General features: G+C 42.0%; 1 protein-coding gene across 1 annotated transcript; it reads left to right on the top strand.

The window, feature by feature from the left end:
- Window positions 1-141: 141 nt before the first annotated feature.
- TNNT3 (troponin T3, fast skeletal type) lies at window positions 142-24,548 on the top strand. The gene is made up of 14 exons (XM_088058057.1): window positions 142-178; window positions 587-604; window positions 3,127-3,144; window positions 7,040-7,054; window positions 11,217-11,237; window positions 15,305-15,323; window positions 16,140-16,185; window positions 16,979-17,095; window positions 17,412-17,489; window positions 17,728-17,841; window positions 17,995-18,104; window positions 18,955-19,045; window positions 21,870-21,910; window positions 24,351-24,548. The coding sequence occupies exons 1-14, from the start codon at window positions 142-144 to the stop codon at window positions 24,397-24,399; spliced, it is 774 nt and encodes a 257-aa protein (XP_087914183.1). The 3' UTR covers window positions 24,400-24,548.
- The last annotated feature ends 810 nt before the right edge of the window (window positions 24,549-25,358 follow it).

Raw genomic sequence — 25,358 nt, 5'->3', positions numbered from 1 at the left:
GTGTCGGCTAGTATGGTTAGACAAATCTGAAGTTTCCTTCTTGTGCTTCTGTTTGAGTGTCTCCAGCTTCTGGTGTTTTTACTGTAGCACCCTGACCGTGTCTGTGCTGCGGGCAGCCTGAGGGGTTTCAGCCCCAAATTGATGCCCTGGTGGGAGGGGACGCTGCTACTTTTTGAAGGTGCACTGCCATCTGCTGGCAATTTGTTTTGAAGCTTCTGTATGTGTAATATATTCTGTTTCTGGAACATAAATCCCCACAATTTTTATAAGCAATATACATAGACACTATTCGGAGGCCTTCTCTGCTACCTTTTCCCTTCTTATGCATGAATAACCTTAAGTTTCCATTGCCCAAGGAAAAAATCAATACTTTATTGTCTTCCCCTTTTTATAGCTACTCTTTTTTATTTTCAAAGTCATTTAATCTGTTACTTGACTTGCTGGTTTGCAAGTGGCCTCTCAGAAACCATCTTACCTGGCATCCCTGTGAGCACAGAGGGCTCTGCCATGGATAATGTCCTACTGATGTGTCAAGGCTGATGGCTGACTTGTCTGCTTTTTTCCCCCCTCTCCCATTTCAATGCAGAGGAGTACGAAGAAGAAGGTAACAAAAAAAGCAGAACGTAATTTATCTTTCTTTGATTCTTGGTCCTGCTTTTCTCTTGTCTACATTTCACCCTTCTCTTTGGTGCTTGCTGCTAAAGGCGATCTGAAACACTTGATCACTAAACCAGTTGGCCAACAACAAAAAAAAATCGAGTTTTTTTGGGGCTGTGATGTGCAGAGCCTTCATGTTACAGTGAAATGTAGTATTTGTATGAGGTGATGGTGAAAAAGCTGGGGGCTAATCTGTCCAACTTTTTAGAGCAGAGACTGGTGCAGAGCACCCATAACATATCATTGGTGAAATCCCGCCATTCTCATTTTGGCAGTGTCCACAGATTAACTTTTGAAATTGAAAAGAAGAGCAGGTTGTCCAGCTCCTGAGGAGCAGCTGACAGGGCACTGCTGAGGATAGAAAAGGCAAGGCAGAGAACCAACTGGCAAAGATGAGGTTTCTTACCCTGCCTTTAGCTGGCAAAATGTGATTTGACAAGCTGTGAAAGACAAAGTGCTGATCTGGAAAGATGGAGCATGAAAAACCCTTCTCACCCAGGTTGTTTCACCTTTTGTAGTCAGCAGGGATAAGATGATATTGGAGATGTATCACTGTCTTTGCTGGGCACTTTTGACACACTGGCTTCAGTTCAGGCAAGTGTAGCTGCCAGTTGTCATCCTTCATTTTCCCAAGGTTTCTGGAACAGAGCTAAGGGCCAGCTCTTGGAATTTCTCCCAGGATCTGCCCTTAGTGTCTAGGGCATCTTCTAAGGGGTTGAAAGGAAAACCCTTTACTGGAGGTGGAATGTTTGCACATGGAGGGTATGAGACCAGCTCAGACACAGAGAGTTGTCCCTGTGTAGAAATGTCCATTTTGGGCATTTATACACAGCAACTTATTTCTTTTTTTTTTTTTTTTGTCATGGATTTCTCCAAGTTGCTGCAACAGGCAGCAAGTGGTGCTGTGGTGGTGGGAACAGAGGTGCAACTCTGGCCATGGTGAGAGTAGTTTCTGCTATAAGCTACATTATCTCTGAGTAACTATTTCCCCTGGCATTGCTTCTGAAGGGACCAAGGGCTCACAAGGGCTCAGAAAATAGAAAAAGAAAATAGAGACTCCAAATACGTTGTAGAGCTGCCTTCAGTCATCATCTGTCTCTCTGGTCCTGCATGGAGTGGCAGAGCCAGGAAGATGAAGGCATTCTTCATGCTCCATCCTTCATGTCTTGTCAAATGTCAAAAGAGCAAGCAAAGGGTGTTGCTCCTACAGACAAGCCTTTCTTAAAGGAAAAGCATTTCTTGCCTTTTTCCTTTCTTCCCTAACTGTCTACTTTTTGTTTTCAAGTATTTAATGACTGATACGAAATTAATAGGCAGGTGACTTTTAATTTCTTTTTAACCTGCATGACTAGCTCCTCTGAGGTGTATCTTCTCTTTGCTCCATACTTTTGCTTGACCTTTGTGTCTCTTTCTGATGTCATCCATTTCTTTCCCATATAACTTTTCTCCATCACTTTCTAACCACCATTTTTCTCCAGCCCTTAGCTCACTCCAACACCAGTTTCTAACAGTTTTCTGTTTTCATTTTCCTGCTTGCTGTTGCTTCTTGTTCCATGACACTTGCCACCTGAAGCTCAGGAAGAAGGTATGTGACATGGTTTCTGCTTTCCTTCTCTCTCAGTATGGAGGGAGAATGTGTGTAAAGAGATCCAGATCAAATGGTTCACACCCAGTGTCCACGACTCTGTTTTAAGTCACAGACATCAATGCAATAGTGGACATTGATGTAGTTTATTGAGCTGGTAGGAAATTTGGCCTGTTTTATTTGTTTAAAAAAACAAAACCAAAACATTTATGCATATGAAAGAAATAAAATGCATTTACACATATATAAATATATATATAAAATGTATATAATATACACACAAATAATTTTTCATCTATACATATATAACTGTGTGTATATGCATATATGTGTATGAAAACAAGCATATATATATATATATATTTGTTTTATTCTACCATTTTTTACTGAACTGCTTATTTTTGGTACAATGGTATCAAATGAATATTTTAAAGGGTGGGAGACACCCTGCAAAGTTTATATTCATCTGGTAAAATTCAGGAATTAATTTGTTTGAAATTTCAAAAAACAGATAAAGATTTTCACCATGTGAGAAAAAATGTAAAGCAAAAGAAAGCAGCAGTTTTATTTTTGGTTCAAAATTCACCAAAAGTTTGGTTTAGGGTATTTTAGCCAGCTCTAATAAAGAATAACATATTGGATGCCTTTTTATGTGGTTTTCACTTGTGGTCATATTCCCATATTTCAGTAACATTTATAACCCTGTAATGTGCCCATAAAAATGTTATTTTTAATTCTCTCTCACCCTGTAATTCCATCATTGTGTATTCTTACCCATAATGGCCTGGGAGCTTGGCAAACCTCAGGAATGTTCCAATAACATATTTCCTGTTTTAATTTTTCTCCTCCCATTTCTTTTGCTGTGTGATGTTTCCTACCCCCAGAAGAGGCTCAGGAAGAAGGTAGGTGAAGCAGCATCTCAGCCCTGCTGGTTCCTGCACCAGCAGGATGATGTGAACCTCCATTTTGCAAGATGGTAGAAGAAAGCAAGAGACAAGAGAAAGATGCTGGGATTAACTATCTGCAGAGAGAGGGCTTTTCCTGTCCCTTGCACAAATTTCACTGAGGGTACCCCACATCCCTGAGTATCTGTGCAGACACCTCTGATCCAGTTTTGGGGAGGAAGCAGCACAGAAAATGTGGATACCATCCCTTCATCCAAGACCCAACATGTTTTGAGGCTGTTTTTTAGCCCTGGGTATTTGTGTGCCATGGAATAACTGGTGTCTGGCTAGGAAGGTTTCTATCAGGTGTCAGCTGGTTTCTACTACATAGCTTGGCAGATCATGATCAGATGGGTTTTGAAGTCAAAATCCATCTGTGGTTAAAATACTTGCTTAGCCCTATGTTATATAGTATGCTATATAACATATGCATATATTACATATGCTATAATATGTAATATTATATATAATATATATATTATAAGTTTATAAGCGATAATATATCATATGATATATAATATACATAATGCTGCAGAATTATAACCATGTAGATGCTGGAAGTAACCCCAGCTGGCTCCCCACATTGCACTGGCAAGGGACAGACAGGGTGGAAGAGGAGCTGGAACAGAAACTCACCCTTTGCACTGAGAGGTTTGAGATGTGGTGCTCCGGGTGCAAGGAGCCAAAGGGTGTGTCGGTTCCCTATTTGCAAAGCTTTGTGCTATGGCCATATTTTAAACAGGGGTAAACCTGTTTGTAGTGCCACAATAGACCCACTCTGAGCAGTTTGCACCCTTTTTACAGCATCCAGGTCCAGATGGTTTTACATTTCTTGTGTGTGCTCTGGTCACCTGTCTCCATTTCATCTCGTCCTCTGTTTCCTTATTTCATACATCCCCTACTTTTTTTTTTTTTTTTTTTTTTTTTAACCCTCTGTTGCATTCACACACTCTTTAGTCTAACTGTTCTCGTTTTCCATCTCGCTGCTTTTGCTTCCTGCCACATCCCACCTGATGAAGCTCCTCCAGCAGGTATGTGCCATCACCTTCCAAACCGCTCCCTGCTGTCTCTTGGTGGTGCTGGTGGGACTCGAGGGTGGTGCAAGAGGAGCAGTACCAGTTACTTTGCCTTTTTGCTTCTGTTGTCTTTGCTTTCCACGTCCCCTCCGTGCCCGGCTCTGCCGCTGGCTAACACACAGGAATAATCTCAGTGCAGGAGTCGGCTCAGTGTAACCTGGCCTCTCTGTCCCGTGCAGGGCTCACCATAAAGCCCATCTGGGCAAGGGCAGGGCTGTCCTCTAAAACTGGAGCTAGAGAGAAATTCCAGCACGCGATATTTGAGCTTACTGTGATATTTTCCCTCTCTGATACATTCCTGCTTCTTCCCTTCACGTGGTGAAGTTGTTTCCCAGCCGCACGTGTCTCAGATTCCTTTCCCCTCCTGGCCATTAGCACGTCCTTTACTGGGATGAAACTGTTCCCTCGGAGCAGAATTTTCAGCCTAGTAAAAGGTTTTCAGCTTATTTCAGCTCATGTAACAATGTATTTCTCCCAATGTTCCTTTGCATCCTGTCCCGCGGCTCTTCACACCTAAAGAAGCTCAGGAGGAAGGTATGTGACATGACTCCTGAATCCTTGTCTTTCAGAGTAAGCTCTGGCTTAGCCAGTAAACCAAAAAATGGCAAAAGGAAACGAGAGTTACAAATAGGCATATTAATATAGACTAAAACTTGCCACCATTTTGTGTTTTGTACCGTCTGCCTTCATGTTCTGTCTTGACACTGAATGCACTGTCGATGTACGTGGTAATTGTTGCACGAAAAAGAAGCTTGAAAAGTGCTGGGAAATGTAAACCTCTTAAAAGGATGAGTGTTGAAAAGCCTTTACTCTGAGATTAGCTGGATCTCCTTGGCAGGCTTATTTTGGACCATTTGGGGTGGATCTGGCCTGCAGACTATATACAAAAATGCTCATGATTGGCTGACATTCTTACAATAGCCTTTCCACACATCTTTTTTTCAGCTTAAACCCCATGGTATAGAGCAAATGGTGATAAATTCGATGCTTTAGCTTTGCAAATTATTAAAGATGGTATTCTTGTTCATATAATGGAGTTTCTATGCCACTGTTTCATGGCAGTACTTGCAGCCACCCAAAACCTGCTGGCCTCAGGTTGTAAATACACTTGGGCAAGTATCGGGGTTATGAAACAGCGTGCTGCTCCTGGCTTTGGGCAGGGCTGCAGGAATGGCTGTATAAGACAAATGTCATCTGATATGGCTGCTTAAATCAGCTTTATGTTTTTATATCTCAGACCATTTGCACCCTCACTTCCAGAACTGCTTTTGGTATCCATACTCATTTTATTTCCTTGCAACGTATTCTTAGTCTTTCCCTCCGCCTCCGTTTTGTCCAAGTGAAAAGTTGTTCTGATGTTTCTAACGCTCTCATCTCCCTCTGCATTTTGCTCTGTGACTCTTCCCACGCGCTAAAGCTCATGAGGAAGGTATGTGCCATGACTTGTGAATTCCTCTGTTTCTGTCTGGGGTGGTAACTCGTGCAGGAATTCTGGAGGTGGTTGAAGACCAGCCGATGCAAAAAATACCCTCTGCACGGTTGCTTTCCTCTCGTAGGATAAGCAGTGTGATGAGTAATTAAGTACTAACTGCTGTTTGAAAACAATGCCCGAGGCACAGGCTGGGCACTGCTGAAGTATTCCCCAGCACCTGATGTCTCCAGCCAGGCTATTCCTATGGACACCAGCTGGTACAGTGCTCCTCAAAGCACTTCCTCAGTGCCACGCCCCAGGGTTAGAGGTGGGACAGCTGTGTCCTGAGGCAGTACTGTGTCCCCCAGCTGCGTGCACCTCTTCCCCAGTTCCCCTGCCACTGCACAGAGACAGAACTCCCTTTTGCAGCAGTGTATGGAGATATGGGGAGACTTGCACCCAAAGTCCTGAGCGTTTCAACAAGTGCTCCAACACGGTGTCATACATAGCTTTTACTCTTGGGGTAAGGATTGGACTAAGTGGCATCATTTCAGTTGGAGCACATTTGAGAAAAGATGTAGTATGTGCTTTTTCCATAACTATTGGGGTGTTTCTGGGTCAATGTGCATTATGCAAAACCAGGGGTGGCAGGGTTGCATTTTTACATGATTTTATAGCCTGAATTAAGGTGCAGATCTGGTAAGACAATCTCTCTAATTGGCAAAATAGAAGGTCATGCTTCTTAAAGCATCAGCCTGGCAGCCCAAACCCATTTACCTTTCAGTTGCCCTTCTGCCTGCCCCTCTCTGCTTACCCAGCCAGGCTTCCACGGGATGCTTTATCGTGCAGGTTGGAGAGCAGTAACATGCTCGTGCTCACCTCCCCACATCAGTGTGCAGCCCTACACACCAGTGGTGAAATCCTGGGCACCAAGGAAATCAATGCCAGCTCCTCAGAGCCCATTGATTTCCACACTGGCTGGGATTTCTATGCACATGAATAAGAGCAAGTTGTCTATACCCTTTTTGCACATTCAAACTTATGGGTAATGGACTTACTTTAAATAGAAGTCATGTTTTTGTCAGCCAAAGGCTACCAGTGGCATTTGATTTATAACATTATGAATATATATGTTAATCATCTGCATTTTTATATCCAAACAATCCTTCCTCTCCACAATTCTAATTGACATTCACATGTGCCCTCTATTTCTCACTTAATCTTATTAATGGTGTTTTTCCCTTTAACCCCCACCCTCCACCACCTTGGCTAAGGAAAGTGTAAGGGTTTTTAATTATCCTCTGTTTCTTGCTTTAATTCTCTTATCTTTTTTTGCATCTCCTTCCCTGCTACTTCCCTTTTAAAGAAGTCCATGAACCAGGTATGTGACTTCTGAATTCCTCTGCGTCAATCTGAAGGGTTATTGTGTGCTGGAAATTCAATTCCACTTGGCAATTTCACAATTGGGTCATATGCTGAATTGGGACAAAATGGAAACTTTTCAACCAACCAAAAAGAAAAAAAAAAAAGATGAACACCTGGTTGACAGCTTTTGAAAATTATGGGTTTTATTTAGTTAAAACATTTTGTTCCAACGTTTTTTTCCCCTCTCTCCTCTATGGAAGATTTCCAAATTTTGAAATGAAAATTCTATTTCAGTTGCTTCTGAAGCATTTCCTTTATGGATAATGTGGGGTATATATAGTGTAAAGCACGAACAAATCTGGAATAAGAAGTTGCCACAAGGCAAAAAGCAGAAAAGTTTTGTTGCAGAGATGTTAATTTCTCTGCAACCTTTATGGTTGTTAAATGTTTCTATTTTTTTGACCAAAATCTCAGCTAAATCTATGTGAGTTCTGAAACATTGAAATTTAATTGAAGCTATGATTTATGTTGGAAAATTTTACCAGTAACTCTAGTATTATACTCAGGAATTCAAAGATGGTGGAAGTAAACATAAAAATCAAATATTAACGATAAACTGTAACTTGCAGCTTCCTCACACCTCTGACCAGTCATAATTTCCTCATCACTCTGTGATGCATAATAATGAGGATAAAGCTAACTGCTGCATGAAAAATGTAGTAACATTTTTTGTAGACAAACATCTCAATGTATGAGCTGTAGTAACAGGCGCTTACCGGACTTGGAGCCATCCTCACAGTGCGTATGGGAATGTTACAATGTTTATTACCTGGAAAAGCAGAAACTGAACTTGTCCTCTAAACTGTCTGTGGAAATTATTCTGTGCCATTTGGAGTAGCTCTATTAAAGTAGTCACATCTCAGCAGCCTCCCACCCCAGCTATTTCCCTCTGCTGTCCACAGAGGGAGACCAGCCTCTTAGTTCAGACCAATGCTTTTGCCAAGGCTCGAGGGAGGTGAAAGCTGATTGATTTCTACATGACTTAATACTTCAACATTCATCTCTTCACTGCTTCTCATACCTCTCCTGTTCTCATCGCTTCTGGCTTTGCATCCTTCTCTTCTCTTTTTAATCATATTGATTTTTGTCTCTTAATCTGCACCTAAGGTTTTTCTGACTTTGATTTGCACAAGCTAAAGGTCATTGCTTCCATCACAGCTTCTTTGCCTGCCTCTGTACCTCTTTTCCATGATATTTATTGAACTGCTACATACCACTTGAGAACTGGTTCTCTATTAGCAGTGACAGAAGTATGAGCTTGAAATTTGTGCAAAACACAAAGTATTAACATAATATGACAAACAATAAAGCCATAACAACAGCCTCCCCATGCTTTCTTTTCCCTCTGACACATAAAGCACAATAAAACCAAAAGACAATGTAAATATAACAAGCTTAACAAAAAGCTTTTATGTCAGAGGAAGACTGTCCCAGCTTTTCATGTAACTGTATGACTATTTAGTTTCTCTGTTATTAATGCTGTCTTTGCCTACCACATCTCCTAAGTCACAGCTTTGGCCTGCACAAGTCACAGTTGATGTTGTGGAATTCTTGCTCTAATTCTTTCATTTTTCCTTCTTGACTCTTTCCACCTAACCAAGCTCATGTTTGTGACATCTAAATTCCTATGTACAAATCTGAAGTGTTCCTGTACATAAGAATTTGAAGATGTTGAAGAATACCAGAATCATGAAGAATCAATCCATTCCTGAAATTCCCTAAAACTTATTTTCCCTCAAGGAAAGCATAAATATTGTTTGTAACTGAAGGATCACCATCTAAGAAGCTTAGAACAAACTTTTTTAGTGTCCCTGAAAACTTTTAGGGCTGTGACTGCCCTATAGCCCTGACAGAAAGCAGGTATCTGAGCTGCAGAAACCCAAGCCTGTTTACACTCGCAGGCAGTGGACTGCAGCAGGATTCTGGCACACAAACTCAAGCAGTTCTAGTCCTCTGCAGCAAAGACAAGCTCTGTGCAAACACAAATATTGCCAGTTCTGCAGAACTAAGCCTGGACTCTGCCAGCAGAGATTCTTAGATGGTGGAGCTTCAGATGCAGGCATAGGGATACATCCAAAGTGGTACCTCCTTCAGTAACTCTCACATCCTTATGCCAGCTCTGATAGCTAAAAGGGCAGCTGAAACCTGGGTAACACTAAATGCTTGTAAAATTCTCTTCTTGGGTGTTTTCTTTCAAATTTAAGGATCACCAGTGTTACTACACTTGCCCATGGTTTATAAATTTGCATGACTTAAACTGTTGCAAATCATCAACATTCAAATTCCCTTTATCTTTTGTTTCTATGGCATCTCCTTCCTATCTACTTCATACCTCACTGTAATTACACTCCTTTTCTACTCTTATTAACAGTCCATCCCTATAACTCAGTCTGCAAATTATACTTCTTCAACCCAGTCTTACCAAAGTTTGAGGTGATCCCTTCCTGCATAACTTATTTCTAATTCTTTTATCTTCCTTTCCTGTGTTTTTCCCCTGACACATCCTACTAAATGAAGCTCCCCCTCCAGGTATGTGATTTAACTTCTAAACTCCCTGGTGTCTGTCTGCTGGGATGGTGTGTGTGCAAAGTGAATACAAGGTGACAGGGGATAACAACTGATCAGTTAAGGATGGATTATAACCTGCATGCCTTTGGGATGGTTCTATGTTAGTTTAAAATTTTCTCTCAGTGAAGAGTAATCAGCAGTAAGGAGGAGGAAACTTACCCATTGCATGAGAATTTCACTAGAAACTGGGGAAACACATTTGTGAAAGGGTAGCTCAGCAAAAAGTTGCCTTGTGGAATGCGTTAAATTCTACCCTGTGATATGAGAATGAATGTTTCTTCCTACAGGGGAGGATTTATTTCAAATCTCAGGGCAGAATTTGACCCATTGACTGTACATGGGGAATATAAAACACTGTGAGAGTTTGTGGTTTTTTTATGCCTGCTTTGCAAAATATTTGGTGGGATGTGTGTGTATGGCTGAAAAGCAAAATCTCCCCTGCAAATTCACATTGCTGATTTATTCCTGCTTTGCCAAAACCCAGAAGAATGACATGTAGACCTGCACAGACTTCTAATGAACCTTTTCTTCCTGTGAAGTAATCTGTTTGTAATTTTACATTGCAAATGGATTTGAAGAGCAGCAGTACATTTTTACAGGCATCAATGTTGTCTTCAAGGAAGAAAATGGCCTGAGCCATAGATCTAGAAGGGAACTGAGCTTCTTTGGAAGTTAGCTGAACGTTGATGATGAGTTACGGCAGGTATTTCAGCAGGTTTCTGAACCACACTGCGTTTATTTCAAATGGCTGAAATACTGTTGTAGTAAAGGATGGGTCCAGTAGTGCTTTGAGAGTGCTGGCTATGTTCATGTGCATATTTCCAGTCAAGGTAAACCTCGGTACACTGTGCTGTCAGGTTGTGCTTTATGCCATATGATGATTAGAAGTGTTTTTTAAGCACTGCACTATTATCATAAATCTACCTCTTTTACCTTTCCTGTTCTGTGACTTCTCTTTATGTGTTATTTCAACTGTAAATATTTCACCTGTTTACTTCTTAACTTCATTCTTGGCTCCCCTTTTCCTCTCTGCCCCTCCTCCCTGTTGGCTCAAAAGCTCTTTTGGTGTGTGAAATAACAAGTTCCTTGTTGTCATTCTCTTGTTTTCCATCGCAACTTGTTCCATGACACTTCACACCTGAAGTTCATGAGCCAGGTATGTGACACGACTTCTGGTTTACTTCACCTAGGTGCAACATGAAAGTGTGTATGTGTGTGAGAGAGGGAGAGAACAGGAGTCCTGGGCTGGTAGAAGAGAAGAAAACAAGAGAAACAAACATTAACCACAATTATCCTTTGCAGCCTTTTTCTCCATTAACCTCCATGCTTACTTCTACTTTAACATAACAGCATTTTAAAGTCCTGACAGTCTCTCCAGTTTTCTTCCTGCCTTAGTTCACTAATTCCTTTTTTTCTTCCCCCCCTCATGATTCCCCTGGTCTCTTTCTCAGGATTCCAAGAGCTTTAAATAACTGTTCTGTTTTTTGTTTTTTTGTTTTTTTGTTTTTCTATTTCCTGTCTTTCCATCACTGCTTGCACCATGACAACAGCAGAGGAAGCTCATGAGGAAGGTATGTGACGTACCTACAGACCCTCATCCTTTTTCTCTTTCAGTGCTGAGGAAACAGTGTCATAAACACTGACATTGTTCAAGAGAAAAGAGTATGGGAGGGAAATGATCTCTCTAGATGGATTTCAATGAACATGGAGAAAGGGATGTTTGTTAGCCAAATCAAATCACCAAAATGGGTTTTTTTTCCTTCTTTTTCCATCTCCAGAGAGTCCAAGGTTCCCAGCATAACAGGGAGGGAGTGGGGACAGGTGCTCTTAGCACAGTGCTGATTGTGGATTGACTACTGTGCTTCTTCTCTTTGTCTTTTGTCCTCCAACCTACAGCCAATGAAGAAGGCGAATACAATGATGGTAGCTCAGTGTTGTCTTAGGACAACAAAGTCATCTTTCTAATATCTCACTCTCTTTTATGTGTTTTTGTTCCTCACTTTCTTTTAAACTCAGGAACTGGGCCAAAACATCTCTGCTGCAAAGCATCACTCACTGTGCATATCCAATCACCCTTGGGGAGTCATTAGTGTACTGAGAAGCCTCTATATCCTCATTAGGATAGTAGATGGTGAAAATCAAACTCTAGAAGCTTGCTCTGGGCTTGTCTTTTAGCCAGAATCTGTTGTGCTCTAGCTCTCATCAGCAAAATGAGTCTATCCCCAGAAAATCAAGAAAGAACCTTTTAAATCACAGTGGCATATTTGGAAAAAGGAGCTGAGCCCTGCATAGACATGCATCCCTCACACAGCCTTAGGTGGTCATGGGCTCCAGGCCTGAATCTACAGAAATGTAAACTTCTGCTCAAGCCATGCACTTAAAATTATGCTAAACATTAAACATCTATTCAGATGGGTGGAGCTAAATATTGTCTGGTTGCAATACTTGGTTGAGTGGGTGCTGGAGCACACAGCTAGGGACAAGACGCACATGAAAGGACCAAACCTAAGTGTGTGCAGGGTCAGTGTTGCTCTTGTAGAAGATAATTTAGCCCCTCCCTGCCCAGTTTAAACATACAGAAAGTTCTTAGGAAGTTTTAGAGGCTGTTGAAGTAACAGGGTTCTTCCTGACTGCCCCAGCCCCTAGAGCACCCAGGCAGCTGCTTCAAAAGACAAAGCCCAGCATCACTTGAAAACACCCTGCATTTTCTGTGTTTCCTTATTTTGTCTCATTTTGCTTTTGTAGAGTTTTTTGTTGTTGTTTTTCTTTTGTTTTAATTTTCTTGCTCGCTTTTCAGGCTTCTTTTTTAATTTAGGGAAATACCCTGAGGACCTTCCTGAGCCCCTCTCTGTCTTTCTTTTTCTCATTCTTTTCCCTTTTTTTTTTTAAATAGCATATTGATTTCCTTTTTTTCCCAAGGACACAGTGTGAGTTAGATGTGTTGCTTCTGAGAAGTGGGATTAAGGGAGGGTGTTTAGGGATTTCTGAGTGAAATAAAGGCAGTTCAGATGGATTCCCAGAGAAGGAGAGCACCGTGTGAATATCTCATAGACTGGGCAGGAGAAAGCAGGGTGGTGGTATTTTGGTGGTGTATCCTCTCCCTGCGTGAAGCCTTTTGGAAACCAGAAACTCAAAGACTCTCTAATCACCAGGGCAGTGAACTTGGATTGGCAGTGTCTCTTACCTTCTTTTGGCAGGGTTGCATGTGGGGATTTTGTCTCAGCCCCATGGCTCATAGTCAGAATGACCGGAATGACAGTCAAAATCCTCCATAGGAACAGGAATTTGCTTTGACAATTCCTGCTTGTCAACAAATTTTGGCCCAGTTCCTTAACTCAGTGTCTTGAAAGATGGGGCATTTCAAAATAAATCCTATCCCTGGACTGCTTTTGGTTCATACGCTATGGACAAAGGCTGGGTCATGCATTGCAGGGGATAGATTTTTTTACTGTTTAATTTTTAATAAAATATCCCTTTTTTCTGGAGGTACCTTTAAGAATTCTAACTACAATTTCTTATTTCAAGAATAACTAACCTTATTTCTGCATTTTTACAATTGTTTGTTGGTATGCTGATTTGGTGGCAGCTGAAACCAAATTCACACAGTTATTGACAGACAGGTGTCGACCCTGGCAAACAAGCTCAACAAACAAAACCAGTCATTTCCTGTCTACTCTTTTCCCACCCCACTCTCTCTTTTGAAGTGTTACTAACTGGCAGTTTTAAGCCAAACAGGAATGTTTGTGGAAATTATCTGGGTATGTCATGAAGGAAGGGAATCCTGTGTAAATAACATACCTGATTGACTGGTTAATTATGATTACTTTTCCTCTCTCCAGGTAAAAGGCAATTTAGCTAACATGTTAAGAAGCTCACTGGCTATTTGAAAAGCAAAACAAATAAGAAAAATAAGTGGAGGAATACAAAAGCATGCTGTTGGCTAATGGTCTTTTTCTTCAGGAGTGATTTGGGACTTCCTTTATAGTGGAGCAGTCTAAAATACATTTGTAATTACGTACTGTTTATTTTCTTAGCATTGCTCTGGCATCTGGAGGCCTCAACTGAGATATGTTTTGGCAGGCACTGTTCTTGCAGTAAATGAGAAAAGTCTAGCCCCTAAAATGTCATTAATGAAATTTGTATGGGAATGAGTAGAAAAAAAGGAAATGTCGGTTTCTGATTTCTTTTACACATCTCTCACATATTTTCTCTTGATTATCTCAATAACACATTTCCAATCACTCTCTCAGTTTTTTGTTATCCATCACCCTTACATCTGATTGCCTCAATAAATTTTTTCTAGTGTAAGTTTTTTGCTATTTTCCCTTCTTATAATATTTCTTTTTCTTTTTCCTATTTTTTTCTATTTGCTATTCCAAATTTCCACCATCTGTCCCTAAACTACTGGATGCAAATAAGCATTTGAAAAAATATATCTTTCTGTATCATGATAGGGCTCATGCACCCACTACTGAGGCGGTAATTTTTATTTTTATTTCACAATTCATTTTTTTTACCAGATTCAGTAGGCTGTGAGCTTTTCTACTTCACTTCCTTCCACTGAGCAAACACAGGGAGAGTCTTGTACCGCAGAATCCATCAGCATCCCTGAAAGTTCAAATGTAGTGTGTGGTTATGAAAGTCAACCTGGGTCTCTGAGAGAATGGGCCAGAATAAACACATAGGTTTAATTTATTTCTGTTTGTGAGAGTAACAGCACTGAACTTGCTGCCATTACACTGGAGTTAATAACTAAAGTTTAAAAAGAATAGCAGGGAGGGGAGTTGACCACAAGCACAAATGTTAAGCAAGTAACTCATAAGACTAGCACATGTCTGAGAGCCAGGGAAAGGTCACTTGTTGCAAGGGAACAATTCTGTGATGGTTTAGCCTACCTGTCAGGGAATTATGCCTCTCCTGGAGATGAAAAGATCATTCCCACTAATGCCCATGGGAATTTTGCATGTACCTCAGCAGGAGAAGGTGCTTGCTAAGAGAGGATGGTCTTTCCAAGCTGGGTTTGAGGAGCACCACACAGTGCAGATGAATAAGCATCATCCCCATGGCATCAAGGTATCTCAGGGACATGTGCCCTAAGATGTCCTGTAAGCCAATGAACCTGGGGAAAATGTGTGTCATAAAGGTTTTCCCCTTCTGGCCTTCATGTGAGGCATTTGAACAAAACTAGTGAAGCCTGGTTATCACTGAGACACGATTTTGTGAATTCAATTTAATTTTAACAAAAAAAGTGCTGATTGAAAAAGGCCCAATTTTCTTCTACCCTCCAGCCCAGCTGGCCTCCTTAGAGCTTTGGTCAGGATGGTTTGAGAAAAATAATTGTGCATTTACACAAAACGACTGCTTTCCAGATGCTATGTTTGGGACTTTTATAGTCTCTTGATTCTTTTCTGCCAAATTCTGTTTCAAGGGTAAAAACAGATTCACTCCTAGCAAAAGGGGTGTGTGACTGTGTGTATTTCTTTTGGAAGTGCTTGAGATTTAACCAGTCTCTCTGTATGTTTCCCCTAAGATTAAATTTCCCTTCCCTCCTTTTACTTTAGCAGCTGGCATGATCTCTGTTGTTTTAACTTTCTTCCTCTTTTTCCCTTCCTGTTTTGCTACATCGTTCCAAATACAGAGGAGAAGCCCAGAATAAAGTAAGTATGATGGGCAGAGTTTCAAAACCTTGGGATCATTTTCCTAATCTAGCAGAAGCCCTTAGATTCTGTATTAGGCAAGTGGCCACCAGAAGTCTTTATCCAACTCTCCCTCACGCAACATCCATCTGTTTGTTCCTGCACGCCTTTCCAGGATGTCTGCTTCCTTCAGAGGATGCCTTAGCAGCAGTTACTGGCCTGGGCCTTAAGACCTGTTCCTGCTAGAGTCAGAGAATTCATGGATGCATCTCTGTCTGAGATGCAGAAGTCTCACAGTACCCCAAAATATAGGCAGCTCAACAGTGAATGCTCTGTGAGAGGCCATGGCTGGGAAGCTGCCCTTTCCATCCAGGATCACTGACAGTGGGAAGGGTGGCAAATGTTGAGCTGGGTTGAGTTGAGCTTTACTAAGGTTTCTTATGGACCTGCTGGCTCTGGGCCCCAGCACTTTCCCTTCCCACCCTGCCAGCTGCCCAAGACTGGAGTGTACAGCCCTGCACAGGCAGACTCACAGACCAACATCTTTCCATGTGGTAGGGAATGACCATATGCATTGGGGATAAAGAGGGGCTTTAGGGGTAACTCCCTGCCTTGCACAACCTTCCAGGAAGGACAATGGTCCTTAGGACTTTTCTGGAGTAGTTTTCCACTGATGTGCTCTTTCACCCCTCGCTATCTCCACCAACATCCCCCCTTGTCAGCATGGTTCCTGAGAGCAGGGCAGGATGGGCTATTAAAAAAGCTGCATATTCTTTAAGAAGAAAATCCTTTATTTTTCTTTTCTTTTCTTTTTGTTTTGTTTTTGACTCTCTGCAGACTAACTGCTCCTAAAATACCAGAGGGTGAGAAAGTAGATTTTGATGTAAGTATTCCTAAGACTGGCTGTGTTTGTCCTTTATACCTGATAATAAACATGAGTGCAAACCCACATAACTCCTCCTGTACTGGATATTGCAGAGGGTAAAGGCAAAAGTATGATTGATTTCCCACTTGATTTCAGCAAAAGGCTACTCTCTGCTCCCTGAAACTGTCTGAATGTATTCACTGATAATGTGACTAAGCTAAAGTCATGTATTTCTTCTTTTTTGTTTATCTCTTTGAATCTTTGAAGCCACTATAAGGAGGAGAAAGTAAGTGTTTTAGGAATCTCAGATCCTCTGTCCCATTGTTACAAATGGCTTGAAAGTTGCAGGCCCTCATCTGTTGCTGAGAAATACTAGCTAAAATTACAACAATAAGTAGAGGTCCAAACACTTTCCTATAAAGTTGTTAGAAAAATGTAGAAATTCTGGTGTTGAAACCCTCCACAAAAATATTTGCTTTTCCCCAAACGCAGGAATATTTTCTAGGTAAGATTTGTATTACAAAGCCAAGAGGAGTCAGCTAAGTATGTGGAAAGATAGGTGTGTCAGCAAAGCCATGTATAAAATATGGTGTAGGGAAATGGGAGATTTGTATTTACACTTCTGGGCTCCTGACTGTTGCATGAATAAGTGTCTGATTGCACCAACAGCCGTTAAAGTTAATCCATAGATTTCCATGGAAGTCTACAGACACTTTCTACTTTTGTTTCTCTGTGTATGCAGGGTGCTGGGAATGTCCAGGACATAATACCTAGAGCAATATGGACTTAATGAGTTTTCCTGCTTTTCTAGGACATCCAAAAGAAAAGGCAGAACAAAGACCTGATTGAACTGCAGGCCTTGATTGACAGCCACTTTGAAGCCAGAAGAAAGGAAGAGGAAGAGCTGGTTGCCCTCAAGGAGAGGATTGTGAGTCCCTGTACTGCTGTTTCCCTGTACTAGATTGAGAGATCATCTGTAGATGAGAAGCTGAAACCACTGTCAGACTTTGACAGAAAGCTGTGCTATCACGTACTGAAGTGACTGCTCAAGTCATCATCAAATGGCTTCTCTTTCTTAGCCTCTTGTTTTATATCTGAGAATTGTACAAGAGACCCTTCTGCATGTTCTAGAAAAAGGTGGCTCACACTCAATGAAGCAAAACTCTTGGTAGTGGGGTGTAACAGTGGAGGCAGGTAAAGCCATGATGATGATGATCCAATGCCTCTGGCACTGCTTCCTGCAGGAGAAGCGCAGAGCGGAAAGAGCAGAGCAGCAGAGAATCCGGGCCGAGAAGGAGAAGGAGCGTCAGGCGAGACTTGCGGTATGTGTCTTTGCTTCCCTCTCCTTGTCTCTGCATTGAACTGGAGAGATCTCTAGAGACAAAAAACCAACAGGTTCTGCTTGCTTCAGTCCAGAGGTGAAATGAGCAAGGGCAGAAAACAGGAGTTGCTAATTCTCATGAATGTACTTCTGTATCACATTCCCTGCACTGACACTGGCTGCTGGGAAAGCTGGGAGTCTGTCCTAGAGTAACTTGTTTTGTGTGTCACACTCCACAGGAGGAAAAGGCACGGAGAGAGGAAGAAGATGCCAAGAGAAAAGCTGAGGATGATCTGAAGAAGAAGAAGGCTCTGTCCTCCATGGGTGCAACATACAGCAGTTATCTGGCTAAGGTAAAATCATGGATTTATGAAAGAAATATGAAAACAATAATCCATTAAGTTGACTGGGAATAGTCTTCATTAGCAGTTGAAAATACAATGTTGAAATTGTTTCATTCAGGCTTGATTTCTGCAGTCTGATGCTAACTGATATTCTGAAAATAGGCTGACCAGAAGAGAGGAAAGAAGCAAACAGCTAGAGAGACGAAGAAGAAGGTCCTGGCAGAGAGGCGCAAGCCCCTGAACATTGACCACCTTAATGAAGACAAGCTGAGGTAACATGTTTATCCTAATTTATGGAACGTAGTCCATTGATATTTGCTCTTAGTGTCCTGAAGTCTTCTCTGGTGATAAAATGAGGTAGAGGAGGGGACCGTCCTTGAAATTCATCATGGGACACATTTAAGTAGTGCCCTTGCTTAACCTGGAGAATGGAGGAGTAATGGGAACGTAGGGAAGTGTTGAAATGGTTTGGTAGCCCTCTAGCTGTGCTCCTGGAATAGCTCTGCTGATTAGGATTAGTTGCTTACAGGACTGGCTCTGGGATTGGCTGCACAAGCCTACAGACTGGTATCTGGGGTATCTGTTCCCAGGGGTGAGTGAATGCTGCTAAGGTGTGAATAGGATCTCCATGAAGGCTGGAGGTTTGGAAGCTAAGTGCTCTGCTGCAGAGCAGTCATCAGATGATAGTCTGGACTGCACATGTTGGAGTTTACACATGATTGAAAGATGAAGTTGGCTTATCTCAGCCCTGACACAGATGAGACTGCACAATGGCAACTGCTCTGCTTATCTGGGTGACCTTCAGAGTTCTCCTTCCTTCTTGTCTGATTCCACTGCAGTCTTATCTCTCATTAAGAGTTAGGGGGGAAATTAGAGGAATTATGTTAATGTGTGACACATGCAAGACTGCAAGTCTAAAAGATTTGAAGGTGAGAAAAGTGTGACCTTGAAAATTATGAGTAGCTTTAAGAGAACAGAGAGGGTTTACAGGAAGATGTGTGAATGGCACTAAATAAAACTCATGTGAGTTTTATATTGAATGAAACATCATTATGTGATGTGAAAACAATGGAAAATCTCTGATGTCATGTGTTTCTTCCATCTTCTCCCATAAACACACAGGGACAAAGCTAAGGAGCTGTGGGACTGGTTATATCAGCTAGAGACTGAAAAGTATGACTTTACAGAGCAGATCAAGAGGAAAAAATACGAGGTGAGTTGAGAAGCCATTTTGCTAATAGGCCAACATGTAAAATTCTCTGTGATTTCTCTGGCAAAAATAATGTTGTGACTTTATTTGGGTCTCCAATGACCCTGCAAGCAAGCTGCTTGGTACTGAATTCCCCTAATATACATACTTGAACTGGATTTCACATTTTAGGCTAAAATTGAATAGGTCACTTCTAAGGTTTTCAGTACCCCATGGAAAGGCAATCCCAATAGAAATTGGACTACCTGCCCTCTCCTGAAACATTGTTCATTCTTGTTCATCTATAGGTAACTGGCCTGAAAATTCAGTAACTCTGAGTTCACACACCTCCATTGCACAGTGATATTTTTAGATCCATCTTTGAGTTCAAACTTGAATGTTGTAAGTTTATTCCATCCCACAGAGATTACCTGTGGACTGAGCTCTCTGGAGTCACTGAAAACTGTCTCCAGCCAGGAGCATCTGACTGAAGTGTCATATGGTAACAGAAAGTGGACATGTTTCCTTCTCACAGTCACTGGATAGGGTGGCACTCACCCACATTAGGTTTCAGTGGCTGAGAAATCCTACTGGATCTCTCTTGGTCTTGCTCTCCCTTTAACTCCCAATCACACAGACACGTGCTACAGGCAGTGAGCAACACCAATGTAACTATCTCAATCTCTCTTAGATTTTAACAATGCGTTGCAGGCTGCAGGAGCTTTCCAAGTTGTAAGTACAATGAACTTGCCTGTGTAACAGCAGCAGCAAAGGCTACCAAATGCATGAGCCTGCCGCATGGTCAGAGCCAGGTGCCAGACAGGAGCTGGCACTTGGCTCCAAGTGCAGAGAGAAAAGAGAAAAATGGATCTTGTGTCTCTCCATTCACTTCCTTTTTCTCTCCCTTTCCATTCTTTGAAAAGATATAAAGTGTGGTAATTTAGGAAAAGAGTCAGGACTCCAACAGGGATTTGGTTAAAGAACTGAGAATTCAATCTACTGACAGCACCTTAAAATAATTCCCTATCCAAAACTCCATATCTAAAACCAGGTATTACATGCATGGGGACATCAGCCCCGCATATCACACCCAGGATAAGTGCAGAAACTTAGGGATCCACGTGTAATAGCATGGACTACAGCATATAGAGAATAGTGTGGGGTTTGGAAAGCCTCTCCACCTTGTGGCACATGGTTATCTAGGAGACTGGCAGAGGGCTAGCTTAAGGATAACAGGCCAAGTGGGTGTGGAAAAACAGGAAATAAGGCCAGGGGAGGGGTACATGCTTTGGTAATGAGACCTCTGCATAAACAAAGAGGTGGGTGCCTGATGATGAAAAGCAAGGAGACAAAGTACAAAGAATGAGCAAAGGAGAAGGAAAATGCATAGCTAAGATGGGAGAGGAAAAGTGGAAGAATAAAGGGAGGATGACAGCAGGAAAAAATGAGGAGAAAGGTAAGTGAAAATAGGAAAGAGAATGAAGGAGACACAAGCAAGGATTCAAGGGAGAGACAAAGGAAGGAAGTGGGACACAGAAGTAGAGCCATTCTTTAGCTCTAGTGTCTGTTGCTCTTTGGTGCTTCATTGGAGAGTGAGTGTCGTAGTCACAAACATAAGGTTATGACTGAAGGTAAGTCTTAAGTGCTTGGGTCAAACTGAAGAAAACTGGTTCTCCTCAACACTAGGGGAAAATTCTTGGTTGGAAAATACGAATTTAAACTGCTGTGACAAATACTAAAACTTCCACAAGTAAGTACAAAAGCAAGTGATCTGTTGATCTTTCCTTGCTTGTGTTGTCCTGTTCCTGGTGACATTTCAGTCTCTTAATTTTTTGTTTGCCATGGAAAGACATGAGCCAGGAATTACCAATTCCTGGGACATCTGGAATGTATGACTTTTGTTTTTCTTTTTTTGCACGCCGGGAATGTCAAGTGCGACTTCAAATATTTACAGAATTTGGGTCATCAGTTCTTGGACCGGCAGAGCCTGTGCCGAATTCTGAATTGTGCCAAAAGCAAAGCATACCTCTCGGCAAGGGCATTTCTTCAACCCAGGAAAATTAAGCTGAACACAGACTAGTTACAAATGAGAAGATGGAGGGGAAAAAGAGGGCTCCCTGTCACACCCCAGTGTTTTGTAGGCTTTTCCAGTACGTGAGTCCCAGCATTTCAGTAATGAGTCCAGGCCTACAGAGCAAACTGAGTTACTAAGTCAGGCCATAAGGTGTTTATCCCATGCAAGGTAGGTATGTGCTTTCCTATGCATCAGGTCATCTTCTCTTATTAAATGAGTGGCTGGGAAAGTGGTGAGTGCTGCAAGCTCCTCACCTCCTGCTCTGCCAGCCAGCAAAAGGTATTGCAGCAGAATGTCATACCCATCTTCTATTCTGGAGGTCCCCACCCAAAGACCACTGAAAATCTTTGGGTTTACACAAACACCTGATGTTCAGAAGCAAGGGAAGAGTGAGAAGGTGAGATTGAAACATGCAGGTGATGGAGCCATCCAAGAGCTTTCCAGTTGGCCAAGGTGACATTCATTCCAGTTTACCTGCCTGCAGCTTGACATGTGAGTTCATAGGAGATTAATTTCAATAGGCAGAAACACTTCTATTAAGGGTTATAAAATTCTAGCTCTTCTGTCCCTTGACATGTGAAGGTGGTTTGCAGATTTATTGCCATGAAGTAACATTTCTGTCCTTCAGCCATGGGTGAGCTTTTATTTCAAAGGAAGTATTAATTCCTACTACAGGCACCTGTTTCAAGCACTTTAGCAGGTAAAACTCTCCTCTCCTTGAGGGAACATGGTTTCTTTGTCTCTAAAAACCCTGGTCATGTATGTTGTTTGCAGATTGTCACCCTCAGAAACCGGATCGATCAGGCCCAGAAGCAGTAAGTATTTATATCCCCTTCCTAGCTCCTGGCTTGGGGATGTCTTCTCAGTGTTCGAATGTGTCACTTCAGCCTCAACACTGACATTTTCTTGTTGCAATGAAATGGGGCTAGAGATGGAAGGGCCACTCCCATCCTGCCTCACATTGAGAAAATGAAGGGGAAACTGAAGTGAATGTAACACCTAACAAGAAAAAAATCCTGTTTCTTCACTATACCATACCTTCAAAAATTTCCTCTGCTTATTGTTGGGTTTTTCAAACACCTGATAGAGGTGCTTTGAATACTTGAGGGAATACAACCCTTGTTTATGAAGGATAAACAAGTGGTTGCTAAGATTACGAAGAATGGTGTGTAACAAGACTAACATAATGGGATTACTGTTGTGAATTCTTTTCACTCATCAGCTCCCTTCCACTTTCCTTCACCACAAGACTACTTCATTACTTTTTTGAGTCTAGTATCTTTATTCTAGGTATTTTAATGGATTTATGAGATACCAGGGGTAGACACAGCCTGGGGGTTAGAACATGCAGAAGACTAACACTGAAAAGTAACTGCAGGGCAGAAAGGGAAGAGAACTCTCCAGTGGTGTGATTGCTCTTCTTTGTGCATTTGTATCTTTTTAGCAAAGTCATGCCAGGAATGAAGCAGTGATCTTTGGTGGTGTCTTTGGATGACAGGAGTGACCAGTTACTGCCTTCCCACTTCCCAAAGACACCCAGACTTATCAAATGAATGTAACTCTGGGGGATTGGTTGTCTGTAATGCCAAACATAAGGCTTGACCTTCCTGTGGTATTTTCTGTACAGAGGTGTAGGCTGATAAACCTCAGCAGAATGTGCAGACAGATGCCCTGGTTTGTCTGGGTGTTCCTGCTCTTGAGGGGCACTACCACACCACCCACAACAGCCTGCTGCCTGCTTGTTCCCCCAAAAGACATGATACTCTCTCAGGACATAATTTGAAAAGGTTGCACTGAGAAGCCCAGCGCTAATGAGATTTCTGTGTGCTTAAATTTCTGTCCATGCTAGACACTATCATTCCAAAGCAGTGCCTGCCAGAATGTTATACAAGGATCAAATGAGTCTTTTGCTTCAGACTTTATTAAATCTCCTTAAGCACACTCTAAAGGTTAGGTGTAACATCAAACATCACAGGTGCTTGTGGACATAAAAGGACTCTGTCTTTGTTTGAGGAGCTATTCAGTTCCTACGCTGGGTTTTGAACCTTCAGAAAGGCTGGCAAAAGGGACATAAAGCTTAATTTAATATAAGCAGAAAGTGCATGCTCTCTTTTATGTAAACCATCAATTTTTTCAAATAGACCAAGCCTATCTTGGTCAAAGGTAAAGTATCCACTATGTGTGTGTCTCTGTCACTGTGCTACATCCTTCTGTAAATATGGCTGGTGCTCTTGAACCAATCCATGGGGTTGTGATGTCCCCATGTTTTTCTTCTCCCTGGAGGAACCAGGGGTTCTGAAGAAAGGTCTCAATTGACAGCAAGGCCCCAGCACCTTGTGTTTGGTCCCCAACCCCACAATCTGCCAAGTCAAAGAGCTGCCCCCACTTTGCATGTGCTTTGGTTCAAGAAGCAGCCTCATCACTGTGTGTGTGAGATGGAAGGGTTTGGGGGTGTGCTGAGCCCCACAAAGCAAGGTGCTGCTAATGGGAACTAGTGCAGAATCTAACTCAACTAACGTCCTGCCTAGCCTCATTCTGAGTTCAGGCTTCTCAGGCAGAAGGTAAGTGACTTGCATGTAGGATTGTGTGTAAGAACTCTTGGAGACAGTTTGCCTCAGGTGCTTTGAGTGGGGAGTGTAGCTGGACTGCTCCCACACACTATGAGCAAGACAAGGATACTGATATGAGAGCAGGCCTAAAAGGTTGGTTGGATTGTTTTGGAGGCTCTTGCTCTCATGGTATAAATAGTCACTCTGCTAGAGCAAAGCACTTCTTAGTTGTATATAAGTTAGTGTTCAGCTTTTTGCCTCCACTGCTGAATGGAGCATCTGGGGAATTTGATCAGAGCTCTTTCGTACTGAGCAAATTTCTCTAGATAGAGCTCTAAATCCTAAAATCCAGAGCATAGCTGATTAATATGCAGAAAACATTCAGAAAATATCAAGTCTGTGGCTGCAGAGACCTGTCACTTAATTTGGAGACCACCTAGATTGCTACCCTGATAATCCAGGAGTCTGGAAGGGTCTATCTCTTTCAGGCATGCACATCCTGCCTTTCACACCAAGAGCCTCAGGAGAAATCTTTTTCCACGATATCAACAATATTTTTCTTAGGATGTGGTAAATGGCAGGTGTGCCCAGCATGTGAGAAGTGAAAGCAGCTGAAACCTAATCTAAGAGTCAGAAATGCAGAGTGGCCACAGAGCCCCACTGCTTCCATCACGCTGACATGTTTTTCTTTCCTTTTGCATTGTAGCAGCAAGAAGGCAGGAGCCAAGGGCAAGGTTGGTGGGCGCTGGAAGTAAAGAACCAGGCAGGATGGCCTTTAGTGGTGTGCTGAACCCCTGCTGGTCTCCTCTTTCCTCCTTCACCGGTCACTTGTGTTCTCATGCCTCAATGATAACAAAAATCGCATCAGCCTGGATTGGCTATTGCTGCTGCTTTTCTTCCTGGAGGGGTCTGGTGGCTTCCTCAGGCAAGGGGAAGCAGGTTCCCTGTGGAACTGGGATGACCCCTTGCTGGCATCTTCAATTCCTGCTGAGCATGTCCCTTATCCTCCTGATACCAGCCCTATGCTGTCCTGTAGATTGCTGTGTACAAATCTCTGGATTTTGTAAATAAAGCACAACCAGTACCTACTCCAATGACAGCCCTCTGGAATGGTGTATTATGTTTTATTTAATGCCTTCCCATTTTCCAAGAATTTGGGAACTTGTCCAAACCCTTACTTAATATCATTTGATCTACAAGGGGGAAAAGGCTCAGTATCATCAGCAAAGACTCAGGACTGGGAGCATGTTTTAAGCTGTCATACAGACAGATACCAAGAGCTGACTGTTCTCAGGGAGCTCATAATCTGGCTGCCAAATGTAGTTCAAATTGACTTCAAAGTTTGAGTGATGAAGTGAATCAAAGAATCAGGAATAAAGGAACAAATCTCCAGAAGTGGTAGTTTTCAGCACAATGCTTTTATTAAATGTATACAAGTGCAATAGAGAATGATTCATTCAAATATTACCTTAAAATATTTATTGAGCCTGTTAGCCTGCATGAAATATTAAAGTCCAATACTGAAGTGTGAGTTACTTGGTTAATTCAACATAGATGTCAAAACACGAGAGGCTTACTAAATTCAAGGTGCAAGCTGTTCTGTAGGGCCTTTTGGCTTTGCCAACCCTTGAACTGCCCTGGTGGAGGGAAGTCCATCCAAGTCTCTCCCGTGTTTCCAAACTTCTGTTTCTGATGCCTGTGTGGAGAGGTTTAG

This window comes from Pseudopodoces humilis, chromosome 7 (genome assembly GCF_049639895.1).
Source record: "Pseudopodoces humilis isolate 2021_Gansu_Grassland_sample_001 chromosome 7, ASM4963989v1, whole genome shotgun sequence".
NCBI classification, from domain to species: domain Eukaryota; kingdom Metazoa; phylum Chordata; class Aves; order Passeriformes; family Paridae; genus Pseudopodoces; species Pseudopodoces humilis.
The sequence above is the reverse complement of the archived record's forward strand: the minus strand, read 5'-3'. Positions and strand labels throughout refer to the sequence as shown.

Coding starts and splice junctions, on each gene's coding strand:
- TNNT3 (XM_088058057.1), top strand. CDS start 142: ATGCCCTGGTGGGAGGGGACGCTGCTACTTTTTGAAG. Junction 18,105..18,954: donor CTTAATGAAGACAAGCTGAG/GTAACATGTTTA, acceptor ATAAACACACAG/GGACAAAGCTAAGGAGCTGT. Junction 21,911..24,350: donor ATCGATCAGGCCCAGAAGCA/GTAAGTATTTAT, acceptor TTTGCATTGTAG/CAGCAAGAAGGCAGGAGCCA.